The 13791-nt window shown below is 43.3% G+C and overlaps 1 protein-coding gene across 1 annotated transcript in view; it reads right to left on the reverse strand.

Annotated features, from left to right (window-relative positions):
• Wdr62 (WD repeat domain 62) overlaps positions 1-13791 on the reverse strand; it is a 39675-nt gene that overhangs the window by 11498 nt on the left and 14386 nt on the right. Inside the window, exons 9-13 of the mRNA XM_021721208.3 lie at positions 12347-12536; positions 9661-9798; positions 8007-8185; positions 5999-6090; positions 3848-3973 (exon numbers count right to left, since the gene is read on the reverse strand). Of these exons, the coding sequence (XP_021576883.2) occupies positions 3848-3973; positions 5999-6090; positions 8007-8185; positions 9661-9798; positions 12347-12536 (725 nt within the window). The remainder of the gene's footprint in view (positions 1-3847; positions 3974-5998; positions 6091-8006; positions 8186-9660; positions 9799-12346; positions 12537-13791) is intronic.

The raw sequence follows: 13791 nt of genomic DNA on the forward strand, positions 1-13791 counted from the left end.
AAGGTGGGCTCCCTAGAGGTGAGGTGGGTGCTGAGCCTAGATGAAACTCTGTAAGACATGAGCTTTGTACATGAGGGGGCACAGATGAAGCTATGGGCAAGGTAGGTCACTGCAGAGCAAGGGCATACAGGGAAACAAACCAGGGACTCAGAAGCGATACCATCTCCAATACAGAATCTATCTTGTTTGATTCTATTCTTCATGGTACTGAAGATTGAACCCAGGGGTGCTCTACCACCAAGCTACACCCCCAGCCTATTTTTTGAAATAGAGTCTTGCTAAGTTGCTGAGGCTGCCCTTGAACTTGTGATCCTCATGCTTGAGTCTCCCAAGTTGCTGGGATTAAGGTGTGCACCACCACGCCCAGCTCCAATGTGTGATTCTGGTGAGTGACTACAACAGCAGAAAGGAGGTGAGAATGCATAACGGACAAGTGGAAGACAGGCCAGGAGGCTGGTGCCATCAAGATAAACAGGAGCAGTGTGCAGCAGCACACGCTTGTAATCCCAGCTACTGGGGATCTTGCAAGTTCAAGGTTAGCTTGGGAAACTTAATGAGACCCATCTCAAAATAAAACAAAAAAGGGCTTGAGATGTAGTTCAGTGGTAAAGCACCTGCCTAGCACATGTGAGGCCTTGGGTTCAATTCCCAGCACCTGAGGAGGAAAAAAACAAACAAACAAACAATCAGAACACCCACACTAACCTTAGGCTAGGCCTCATATATTTGTTTGATCGACCTGAATGAACACTCACCATCCACTCCACTGTACAAAGAATGGGGCTCAGAGACAAAGTCCTTGTCCCAAGGTACATAGACAACTAGGGCAGGGCCAGGAGTGAACACAGGCATCCTCTGGTGCTGGAGACAAGGCTGTTTGTGCTGTGCTTGGAACCCAGGCTTCCTCTTTGTGCCTTGGCTTCAATGGGCCTAATAACAGTTCCTCTCCTATAAAGCTATGTGAAGCCTTTGTAACAGGGCTGCCATGTGGTAAGCCTAATAAAGGTTCCTGTTTTTAGTATTCTCATATCTTTATAGAATAGAAGCTGTGGTAAGGTTGAGAACAAATAAAAACTACTTGGAGATCAGAATAGTCTCTGGCTATAAACAATGGTTGCAATCTGTAGCAGCTCAGATGTGTGGACGATGAACTTGAATGGGGATTTCTCAGTATTATGCTGTAAACTACATATATTTGTTCACTTCTTTAGACATATTTCACAGAAGACAGTGAAAAGGCTAAGCCTTCAGCACGGCAGCTTCTTACAGGTTTTGAGTAGCCAGGGCCCAGTTTATACTACTGATCAAGATTTTGAGCACTGCCCCTGGGGGAACCAGACCAGCCAAAGCAGGGCACTCAGGAGCCTAGTTTAGGGTCTGCATCCTTTTAGATTAGCTAGGGGTTCTAGTGAAGGGCCATGACCTTCATTAAATGGCCTTAAGGACTGACTCCTGGCTACCCCCTTAGCCAGTCAGTAATTCTCCTGGATCTAGACCATTATTTATTAAGGGCGGACCTAACAGCTGATCAAGCTGTTATATTTACTGATTTATTCTAACTACCTATATCCTATAGAATAGGATGGTTCAAATGTTTTCTAAAGATGTCTAAAAAAAAGGGGCTGGGATTGTGGCTCGGTGGTAGAGCGCTCACCTAGCACGTGCGAGGCCCCGAAGTCGAACCCCAGCACCACATAAATAAAATAAAGATATTGTGTCCAACTACAAATAAAAAATTAAAAAAAAAAGATGTCTAAAAACTTTCATCTGACCAAAGGCTTTTGTTAAGCCTTTGACAAAATCTATCAAACACTTTTAACTTATCTCAGCTAGAGAGGTAGGACAGGAAGTGGAGAAGACCAAAGGACATCAATACTTTTTCATTCACAAGATTATATGTGAATAATCTTCATAGTCAGGAAGGTATAGTCAGTTAATATATTCTCTCCATGAATAGATTCCTCTTGGATACAGATTTTCATGTTCTTTTTCCCTCCAGTACTGGGGACGGAGGGCCTTGCGCATGCTAGTCAAGTGCTTCATCACTGAGCTACACCCTCAGTGCCCTTGAATATAGTTTTAACATATTCTTGGGTTTTATCAATTAAACCCTACAGGGCCTGCTTCTTGTTCCCTGGGAATACTTTAGGGACAGGGATCTCCATACTGAATCTCTCCAGTCCTGTGAGAGTCCCTTTGATTTCCTGTTGAGTGTGGGCTTTGGCGAACAGTCTTAGGCAAAATCCTAGGCTCTGTACTTTCTGGCTATGTGGCTATCTCTATAAAATTCAGGAAGAAGAGGATAAATGCTGGGAGGAGTCAATGTCTATCTAGTTCACAGAATGCAAAAATCACTGCCTAGCACAGAAGTTACCTCTAGCAATCCTTAATATTATCTATTTTTCTGCCAAAGTTACAAGTGCCCATTCTTCCTTCTTGTGGATTAGCACTCTGATTTCCTTTTGGGTACCAGCATTCTCCTAATGCTGATCCTCTGGGATCAGAGGGTAGAAGCAGGTGGGGACAGGGGCCACAGGAGACAGACCTGGACCAAGAGAACAAGCCCTGACACCAATAATTGTTTCTGGGAAGGCAGTTGCTTCAAGTCAGGACAAGGAAATTCAGCCCACAATTTCTGCCAAAATTGAGAGGAAGAGGGGAAATCTCTTCCTGGGGTACAACAGCAACCAGCAAAGACATAGCAGAGAGACAAGACAGACCTGAAGGTGAGAAGAGAAATGACTGAACAAGATGTTGAAATGTTTAACATGACACAGCAGTAAAGAGCACACAACATGGGGTAACAATGGTCAGGTCATATGAACACAATAGTCCATATATGGCAGGGAGTGTGCAGCTTGTCTGTAACTCAGGGATATAAGTTGCAGACCAGTTTCACAGCATACAGGGGCTGGAAAGAGCTTTTTAAATTTTAGGATTTGAAAAAGTTCCCTTTTTATTCTACTTTGAGGATCTATATAATGCTTTGTATTTCATATCTATTGTGACATAAAACTAAAGTGAAATCATAATTTTTTTTGAAGAGTCAGAAAAAGAAAATATTCTTTTCTTTCTTTCTTTCTTTCTTTTTTTTTTTTTTTGAGATAGGGTCTGTGTTGTCCAGTAACATCTTAAACTCCTGGATTCAAAAGATTCTTCTGGAGGTCAGGGGTGGTGGTGCATGCCTATAATCCCAGTGACTTGTGAGGCTGAGACAGGAAGATCAAAAGTTCAAGGCCAGCCTCAGCAACTTAGCAAGACCCTCAGCAACTTAGTGAGACCCTGACTGAAAATAAAAAATAAAAAGGAGCCTGTAATTCCAGTGGCTCGGGAGGCTGAGACCGGAAGCTCATGAGTTCAAAGTCAGCCTCAGGAACGGTGAGGCGCTGAGCAACTCAATGAGACCCTGTCTCTAAATAAAAAAATACAAAATAGAGCTGGGGATGTAGCTTAGTGGTTAAGTTCAATCCCCAGTACCAAAAAAATAAAAAATAAATAAAAAGGACTGCAGATGTAGCTAATTGGTAAAGCATAATTTGGTTTAATCCCTAGTACAAAAAATAAAACAAACAAACAAAAAAACCCTCCTGATTTAGCCTCCATAGTAACTGGGACTATCACCATATACCACCACACCTGGACCAATTCACTTTGTAAATATAATCTGTGGGTATTAATTTTCATAAACAAACAAACAAAAACCTAAAAAATTCAGTCTTTGGATCCAGCTGTGCCCTGAATGCAAAGCTTGTCTCTCCTTCTCTGTTTAAGCTAGACAGAGTTCTTGCTGTTACTTGCATAGGGACCCATCTAATCAGGCACAGGAAGCAGGAAGGATGGGGCTCACCAGTAAACTTAATGGCTGTGATGGAGGAAGAATGGTCGTCCAGGGTCTGCTCCAGGTTGTAGTTTTTCTCCACATTCAGCACATGGATCAGTCGGTCTCGACTGGCAGAGGCCAGCAAGGTCAGCCCTGTGGGTAGAAGATGAACCTGGGTTCCCTAAGACTTACTGGATGCCTTGGCCTTCCAGAAGGGCAGTGTGACTGGATTGTCCAGTCTTTGGAGAAGGGTTTATTAACCCAGAGATGGAGCCAACTTGCCCCAAAGTCAGAAAGGCCTATGCCCTCTGCACTGGGTAGTCTTTCTCCAGAACACCCAAGCTTTTACCATCAGTTCAGGGAGTACCATGGATGCTCCCTCCCCACCAACAAATGTCCACAGTAGCCATTCTGACAGAGCCCAGAACCACCCCCACCAAGTCCAGTTCCTTGGCATCCATATGAAGACCTGGCACCCTTTCAGCCTCATCAGAAAATACCGCCCTCCCCGACACATTCTGGACTCTGACTGCAGATGTAGCTAATTGGTAAAGCATAATTAGGTTTAATCCCTAGTACCAAAAACAAAACAAAAAAAAGTGCTCATTAGGGCACTATTGACTGTCTGCTGCCATACTCCTTCTGCCTTCCCTACTGGACCTCCTCAGATAGTGCCTACCTGTCATAGTGTGGCTCAGGCCTAACAAAGATGCTATAAAGGACAATATTGGAACAACTGGCAAAATTCTAATACAACCTCAGGAAGGGAGCTCAGAAAAAGTGTAAGAGTCAATAGAGATGTAAAGAAAAATTGGTGGACAGAGGGTGTGGATTATGGAAGAATGAGAAAAGATGGTGGGAAAGATTATCAAGTAACATTAAAGGATATAACTATACCTATGCAGAATTCCTACCAAAAATGTATCATCTGAATCAAGTCGTGGGGAAAACAGAGAAACTAAATATGTGGGAAATTCTACAAAATGACAGGCCTGTACTCTGCAGAAAGCTGAGATAAAAAAGACATGTTCCAAAATAAAGGCAATAAAAAATCTGAGACAATTAAAATGTGAACCTGGATTAGAAAAACAAGGGGTGCTATAAAGGACAATATTAGAACAACTGGCAAAATATGAATAAGGACCACAGACAATGACAGCACAGTATCAAAGTGAAATCCCAGATTTGATAAGTGCACTGCAGTTATGTATATGCATGTCCTCCTTCCTAAGAAATGTTCCCAGCATCTGAGGGTGTGGGAGCATCATGCCTGTAACTTATTCTCAAATAGTCCACCAAAAGTGAGTGATAGGGGCTGTGGCTATAGCTCAGCAGTACAGTGCCTGCCTAGAATTTGTGAGGCACTGGGTTCTAACCTCAGCACCACATAAAAAAATAAATAAAGACATTCTATCCATTTACAACTACAAAAAAATTTCTTAAAAAAGTAGTGTAATAAGAATTGTAATGCATTCCACTGTCATATTTAAAAAAAAAAAGTGAATGATAGGCTGCGGTTGTAGCTCAGTGGTAAAACACTTGTTTAGCAAGTCTGAGGCACTGGGTTCAATCCTCAGCACCACATAAAAATTAATAAAATAAAGGTATAAAAAAAGAGAATGATACCTATATATATTATCATCTTACTTTATGCATAAATATGTGTATCTGTAAACACATGTATATATGAGAAGTACATACATGTATATACATACACAAGGAAGAAATGGAGAAAGGGAAAGCAGAAGAAGTTATATGATTAATGAGAGGGTTAGAATAAATTTAAAAGAAAAACACATGAATCTGGGTGAAGGGTATGTGTTTAATTATTATAATATTCTTGCAATTTTTTTTTTATGTGGGATTCAAGCTTTTTCAAAATAATGCCCAATAATCACTCTATCTTCTCCAGTAGAGGATGAGTTCATTCAGATGCTCACTCACTCATCTCTCCAGCTTGGGCATTGTTGGAGATGTTGGGACAACAGAAGCAGGTTGAGCTAAGCCCTGCATGTCTTGCTTTGTGGAAACCCAGCCACCCTGGTCCCAGGCTCCAGCAACCTGGGCCCTTACTAAACATAGGATTCCCAGATATCAGCCACAGTCCCACCAGATATCAATTACCCATTCCTGTTAGGGAGCTGCCCCTCTTTCTCCCATTAGCTGCTGTGAGCTCACCTGTCTCAGGCTTGGAGTACTCCAGGCACAGCACCTCAGCATCGTGGGCCTCCACTTTGACCAGCTCATCCATGAAGTGCAGCTCGTGGATCCTGGAAGACATAGACTGACCATGTACCCTGCCTGGAGCCCCTACCTCCAACCCCAGGTGCTCTGCTACTGCTGGAAAAGGTCAGAACAGCCAAGCAGGCAACGTTGGAGTCCTTTCATGCCAACTAGTATAACGATGCCCAACATGATCTCATCAAGAACCCAGCCATTGTAAAGGGAGCAGCATTGAGTCATTGAGACTTCAGCAGGCACCAGTCCCTTGTGATTCATGGGTCAAAATATACCCCCAGGGAACAAAGACAGTCCTCAGGGGGATAGGCATTTGTGCAGGACAGCATTAGAGGTGATCTCTGATGGGACTTGGGGACATTATCAAGACTTTCATTCTTTTGCTGAGGCTGGTCTCAAACTTTCGATCTTTTTGCCTCAGCCTCCTGAGTTACTGGGATTACAGGCTGTATCACAATGCCCAGACTCATTCTTTTTTTTTTTTTTTTTTTGGTACTGGGGATTGAACTTAGGGGCACTGGGCCACTGAGCCACATCCCAGCCCTATTTTGTATTTTTTATATATATATTTTTTTAGTTGTAGATGGACATAATACCTTTCTTTTATTTATTTATTTTTATGTGGTGCTGAGGATAAAATCCAGAGCCTCACACATGCTAGGAAAGTGTTCCACCACTGAGCCCCAGCCCCTGCCCCCCATTTTGTATTTTATTTGGAGATAGAGTCTCACTGAGTTGCTTAACACCTCGCTTTTTGCTGAGGCTGGCTGTGAACTCATGATCCTCCTGCCTCAGCCTCCTGAGTTGCTGGGATTATAGGCATGCGCCACCGCGCCTGGCTCTAGACTCATTTTAAATTTTTTTTTGTAGTTACAGATGGACAGAATGCCTTTATTTTATTTATTTATTTTTATGTGGTGCTGAGGATCGAACCCAGTACCTCATGCAAGTGCTCTACCACTGAGCCACAGCCACAGCCACAGCCCTAGACTCATTTTAAATCAAGACTTTTTTCATTTTCTCCAAGTGGAATCAGTCAGCAGGTCATTCTGGCTCTTCCACTGTCATTCTGTGTGATTTTAGCCTAGCCACTTGACCTCTCTGGTTTCAGTTCACTCATTTGAAAAACAGTTAAAAGAGCACTTATATGGTGGGGCAGGGGATGGGGGGGTTCAGTGAGAGGATTAAGCAAGTTGATACACACAGTGCTCAGGCACTGGCACAGGACAACAGTGCTGGTCCTGTGTTGGCTCTTGTTACTGTTCTGCCATTCATAGCAGAGCCACATTCCTTCCTCACACAGTGCATGATATCACAACAGTTATCAGTGTTTAAAAATCACAGAATTTAACAGAAAAAAATTTTCACTTTCCACTCTTGTTGGTGAGAAGACAGGACAACTTTTAGCCTGCCCTCCAGGTGCTTCATGGTAGCTACCTCTATGGGGCACAAGCTCTCCAGTTCTCCCAAGTCTCTTTCATCCTCCAGTAATTCAAACACCCAGATGGTCACAACTGTCCTTTGTCATTTTAAACCTGGTCTGCCAGCATCTATTAAAATACTTCGGCAGGTCGGTAAACAGGCTGAGCCCTCACATGCCCCACCCTCTTAGTTCCTCTCTCAGGGCCACCAGCAGCCCCCTAACATTTCATCATTGGTGTCACATGGCTGGTGAAAGTGTCAATTTGCCCTAGAGTCACATGAATTTGCCTATCACTGTGTAGACAAAGTACATGGCTCACTGCTGAGGTCCTGGTAGTTGTTTTGATCTCCATCCTTCTGGAAGCCCCCTCCCAGCTTAAGTTCTCAGGAGTGGCTGATTACTACTCACAGTCCCTCATTTCCAATGGGCAGCTGGAGATGCCAAGATCAGGGCTCCTCCCTACTGCCCTGAGAACCCAAGCTGGAGCTGGGAGGTGCACACCAGAGACTGCCAAGGCCCACTTGCCTCAGATTTCCACTTCGGTCGCCTGAAGCCAAGTGCTGGCCATCAGGACTGACCTGCATGACTCGCACCCCCGCTTTCACATCCATGGGTGTCCCATTCTCGCTGCCCCGTTCTGGGAAGTGTGATGTGTCCTGCAGGTGCTGGATGTCATTCTCCACGTATACTACCTTCAGCAGGGTCTGCAGGAAGGAGAGGGCTGAGGTTAGTGCTATAAGGAGCATAGAAGCACCTCTGGAATTGAAGGTCTCCCCAGAGCCCAGTTATTCCTTCCTCATTAGGACTACAGGTTTTGAGCCGAGTGCTGAATTCACCACTCAGAATAATAACTGTTTTCCAGTTTCCCTTGCTACTAAATGAGGCCATGTGAATGAATACATTTTGGGCAATGAGATAAAAAAACAAGTGAGAACTCTTCTGCTGCTTTTCTTCTATCTTGCTTGCCTGGAACTCAGACATGATGGCTGAAGCTCCAGCAATTATACTGGATCATGAGGATGAGAGCCACTCCTTCAAATGACAGAGTAGAGAAGTGGAAGACTTGAGTCTCTATAGGCATCTTAGAGCTACCAACACAGCAGAGTTACTTCCAGTCTCCTTTTATGAGTCAGACAATCAAACTTTTACTTCTTGAGTTTTTCTGTTGTTTATGGCCAAATGTAATGTGTCCATCACAGGTGGGCAGCAGTAAAGGAGCATCTGCAACATGCAACCTGCATTAAGGGCCTTTTTGTTTCAGTCGCACTGACCTCTTTCAGTTTTCCAAATTCTTTCCTACCTTGGGGCCTTTCCATGGGTTATTCCCGAGGTGTAACTCTCTTCTTTCTGCTTCTCCTAATCCTCCATATTACAGTTCAGCTGTCCCTTCTAGAGGAAGCTGCTCTTGATGGCCCAGATGAGAAAAATCCCATGATACTGCTAAATACCCTACTAGTACCCTACGTTTTCTTTCATGGTGCTTATCATACTTGTGATTATACATGATTTGTACAGTTATCATTGATTCACTGTCTGCCTCTCCTAACTAGAATTGTGGGTGCCACAAGGCAAAAGCAGGGACTGTCTTAGTCATTACTGTGTCTTCAGCATGTAATCAAGTCCCTGGCATATACCTTAATAAGTATCGCAGAATAATTGAATGCATGATTTAAGGTCCAGCTCCCCAGAAAAGCTCCCTCATTGGCCTAGCAATACTAATTAAATATCTTCAGAAAATGATTTTTCTCCAGTTTCTGTCAAAGCTCTCTCCAGGATCCACCAGAGCCCCTACTTGAACCCTCCCAGTGTGGAGGTCAATTAGAGAGGGAAAGCCCTTACCTGGTTTGGCCTAACAGGGAGTTTTGACTCAAGATTCAGGGAGTAATTTCATTTCTGTTAAGTGTGCCAAGCTGCCTGGATTGGCCATGTTCAAAAAAACCTGGCAAGCAGGAGCTGGGGTGGGACAGAGAAAATCAGAGAGGACAGACCATACCACCACAGAAGAGAGAGAGAAAAAGGAGGAAGGGACAAAGAGATTGACTTGCTTTTGTTCCTGGTTCTTGCCCCTAGTAAAACCTAACATTTAGGTTCCTTCTATGAGACTCCTTCTAGCTCCTGTACCTGGCTTAAAGTGGGTCTTCGTTCCTCCTAAAAGACAGATCATGCTGGAGCTACTCACGTTGCTGAAGATGTTTTTCTGCCAGTGAGAGTCAGGATTGCCATCCATGTTCCAGAAGCGGATGGTGTTGTCTGAGGAACAAGTTAGAAAAGATCCTGATGGCAAACAAGCTCTCTGATCTTCAAATTCAGGATACACCTAGAGTTCCCAGAGAACAAGGCAAAAATTCATGATGACCATCTTGATGATAGTATGATGATATACTGTTACATTTTGGTGAAAAGAAAAAAAAAGCTGAAGACAAACAGGCAGAGTGCAATACCTTCTATGGTAAAAACAAGCAAGAAAAAAGGACATAACATGCTCCCATGTATCATCCACGTACCACCTTCAGTCCATGTCTTAAAACATCCCTATGAGCCGGGCACAGTGGTGCACACCTATAATCCCAGTGACACACCTGTAATCCCAGTGATTTGGAAGGCTGAGGTAGGAGGATCGCAAGTTTGAGGCCAGCCTCAGCAACTTAGCGAGATCCTGTCTCAAAATAAAAAAAATATCAAGGTCTGGGGATGTAGCTCAGTATAAGGCATCCCTGGGTTCAATCTCCAGTATCAACAACAACAGCAACTACAAAAACAAACAAACTAACTAACAAAACAAAACAACTACTCCCTCCAAACCCTCTAATTTTTATAAAGAAATTTCCAAGGAAATGGGCAGCTCAGTCAAAAATCATTAAGCACAAAAAGAAACAAGGTCTCATGAGCAAGAAGCAGCAAAAATATCAGAGTCTAGCAAACATGTCCAATACTGGGAATTTTCAGATAAAATATAAAACCATTAGGTTCAATATACTTAAAGAAATAAATAAGGGCTAGGGGTGTAGCTCAGTGGTACAGCACTTGCCTAGCATTCACAAAGCCCTGGGTTTGATCCCCAGTACCAAAGAAAGAAAGAACAAACATTGACATGATTAAAAGTATGAGTAGTCAAGCTAGGCACAGACAGTGCTGCACACCTATAATCTCAGCTACTCAGGAGGCTAATGAATTAGGAGGGTCATAAATTCAAGGCCAGACCAGGCAACTTAGTGAGATCTCTCTCAAAAAAAATGTGAAAAGCCAACCAGAAATTATAAAATCATTGAAGTATGGCTAAAAAAGAACAAAACTATTCCTAGAAATGAAAAATAAAACATATATTTTTATTTTTTGGCGCTGGGGCTCAAATGCAGGGTCTACCACTGAGCTGGGCCCCCTCACTCAAAAAGTAAAAGGTCTTAAAATACCAAATATAAGACACAGATGAAAGAAAAGTAAGTGAATTGCAAGATAGAGCTAAAAATGATTTAGAAGGAAGCTCAGAGAGACAGAGACAACATGTAATTTCAAAATATGGAAGAATTAGGTTCTGAGAATATGATGATAGTAGCAGCATAGATTTCTGGTCTCCCACAATTCCCACATAAGAAAAAGAGAATTCTCTCTCATGCAGACACTAAAGAGAAAAAAAAAAGGAATAAAAAAGATGGATGTTTTGAAAACAGAAGGAAGACCAGTAGAGTAGAAAGAGGAACCAAGGAGGAGGGGGGAGGAGGCAAAGGAGAAGAACTGGGGAATAAAATGGACCAAATTATACCAGGTGCATATACCACAATGCATTCCAAATTCTATATACAACTATAATGCATCACTTAAAAAGTAAATAAATAGAAGGAATAAGAGTACCTACCAAAAGAGTAGGGGAATGGGGTCACAGGGAAGGAGGAGGGTAGTACTTGGGACTGAAGTGGAGAAAATTGTTATTTGTATTAATGACATTTATGGGAGGATCAAAATGAACCAATCCCACTATTATGTATAACTGTAATACACTAAAAAAAAGAAAAAGAGAAATCAAGTTAAACTAAAACAAAAACAAACAAAAAAAAGCACACACATACACCATATTCACAAAGGCAGGTAGAGTCAAAGGGCTAAATAATGCCTATTCAAAAGGACAAAGTTTTATTTTTTTGGTACCAGGGATTGAACCCAGTGGCGCCCCAGTGGCACTTAACTACTGAGCCACATCCCCAGCCTTTTTTTTTTTAAAACACCTTTATTTATTTACTTATTTATTTATTTTGTGGTGCTGAGGATTGAACCCAGGGCCCCGCACATGCTAGGTAGAGTGCTCTACCACTAAGGCACAACTCCAGCCCCTCCCCAGCCCTTTTTATCTTTTATTTAGAGACAGGGTCTTGCTAAGTTGCTTAGGGCCTCACTAATTACTGAGGCTGGCTTTGAACCTGCAATCCTTCTGCCTCAGCCTCCTAAGCCACTGGAATTACAGATGTGCGCTACTACACCTGGCAACAAAGTTTTTTCTTATAATCCATAACTTGGCTACTGAAAATAAATTTCTATCAGGTGGGGTGGAGCATAATATATATTATGCCTATAATCTCAGTGACTCTGGGGGCTGAGGCAAGAGAATTGCAAGTTTGAGACCAGCAATTTAGAGAGACCCTGTTTTAAAATAAAAAAATAAAATAAAAAGGGTTCGGGATGTGGCTCAGTGGTAAAGCACCTCTAGGTTAAATCCCAGTATTGGGGAAGAAAAAAAGAGGGTTTGGCATGAGGGTCAATGACTATCTTTGAAGAAATGGTTGAATGGGTTCTCTAAACTCTATGAAAGTTTCTACTCCTTGAGTTCCCAAATGAGAGTTGAGTAGAGGTAGAGAGAAGAAGAGTGGGCTTACCTCCACATTCCAGACATAGGAGCTATGGAAGAGTTCTGACCACATCTTGCCCACTTTATTGATGTCCTTGATGTCCCAGACGTAGATGCTGTGGTCTCTATACACACAGGACAGCCACTGGTGGATGGGGTCGAAGGTCAGTGCCACTGTATCTGGGTAGACTGCTTCCGCCTTCTTGCAGAAGAGGAAGCTAACAAGGCCACATGGATCATGAATTACCATTATGTCACAGTTGAGTAGTGACAGTCATCTCTGGAACGCAGGAGCCGCCCCCTACCTGGCAATGCCATCCTTTCAAGTGTTTTGGCCTTGTATCTCTCCTATTCTAACTTTACGTCTCCCTTCTCCCTCTTCCTTTACTTCACTTTGGCTTCTCATAGAGGTTACAAACTGCAATGGGCCTCTGAGAAAATTTTGAGTTTTTGATTCCTATTGACACTTTTTGCCCTTTGTTCATTCTAGTCTACCCAAACTCCCATTTTCTTTTCTTTGGAGCATGGAAGGAAAATGAACATGCACTTCAGGACGCCTTTCTTCTCTCCTAGGCCTCACCAACACATGATTCAAATACCTCTGTGAGGAGGCTGGGGAGCTGTCCCTTGGTTTGGGGCTTCCTTACAAAGGCTAGAGTTTACTGAGCACTTACTACATGCTAGGCTGGAAAGTTTATGTGCCCTGAATTCTCACAACCACTAAAACAGGTACTCTGTTTTACAGATGAAGAAACAGGCACAGGGAGGTGCACTGACCTGCCTAAGGCCCAGAGCACACGACAGAAGGTGGCAGAGGCTACTTCAACATGCCATGGCCTGTGGGTAGCTACCCACCCTTTCTTTCCTTCAAGACAACACCCAGTTAGTACTTCCAGGCTCTTTCTTAGAAAAGGAACCCAAGAGTTAGGGCTAGAAATGCACAAAGAGGTAGCCCCAGGCCCCCAGCACTCCTTGGTTGGGCATCGCCCACCCCTACTCCATAGATCAGACTTGCAGCCAAGGGATCTAACATGTAAGGCCTGCTCATGTAACTCTAGTGGCTGCCCCCTGACCTCAAATAGACTCTGCCCACTGGCCTCTCCCAGTGCTCAACCTCATGTCTTACCACCCTGTCCCAGCACACTAGGCTCCAGTCACACAGCCCCTCCCTATTCCTGCAACAAAGCATGCCAGTGTGTTGTCCCCTTTAGTCCTTTACATTTGGGACCCTGCTCTCCACACAGCTGGCTCCTCCTCACCAGACATCCAATCGACACAGCTCTCCCCCTCCAGGGCACTCTCCTTCCCATGTCCTGCTCTTTCACCAGAGCATTGTGATTATGTGACATGATCTGAGTACTTCTTTATCATAGAGCTCCCTTACCACACTATAGGCTTCATGGTAGCAGAGATTTTGCTGTCTTATTTTCCTGCTTCCAGCCTAAGGATGGCAATTAATAAATGTTATTTATT

This window comes from Ictidomys tridecemlineatus, chromosome 15 (assembly GCF_052094955.1).
Source record: "Ictidomys tridecemlineatus isolate mIctTri1 chromosome 15, mIctTri1.hap1, whole genome shotgun sequence".
Classification (NCBI taxonomy): Eukaryota; Metazoa; Chordata; class Mammalia; order Rodentia; family Sciuridae; genus Ictidomys; species Ictidomys tridecemlineatus.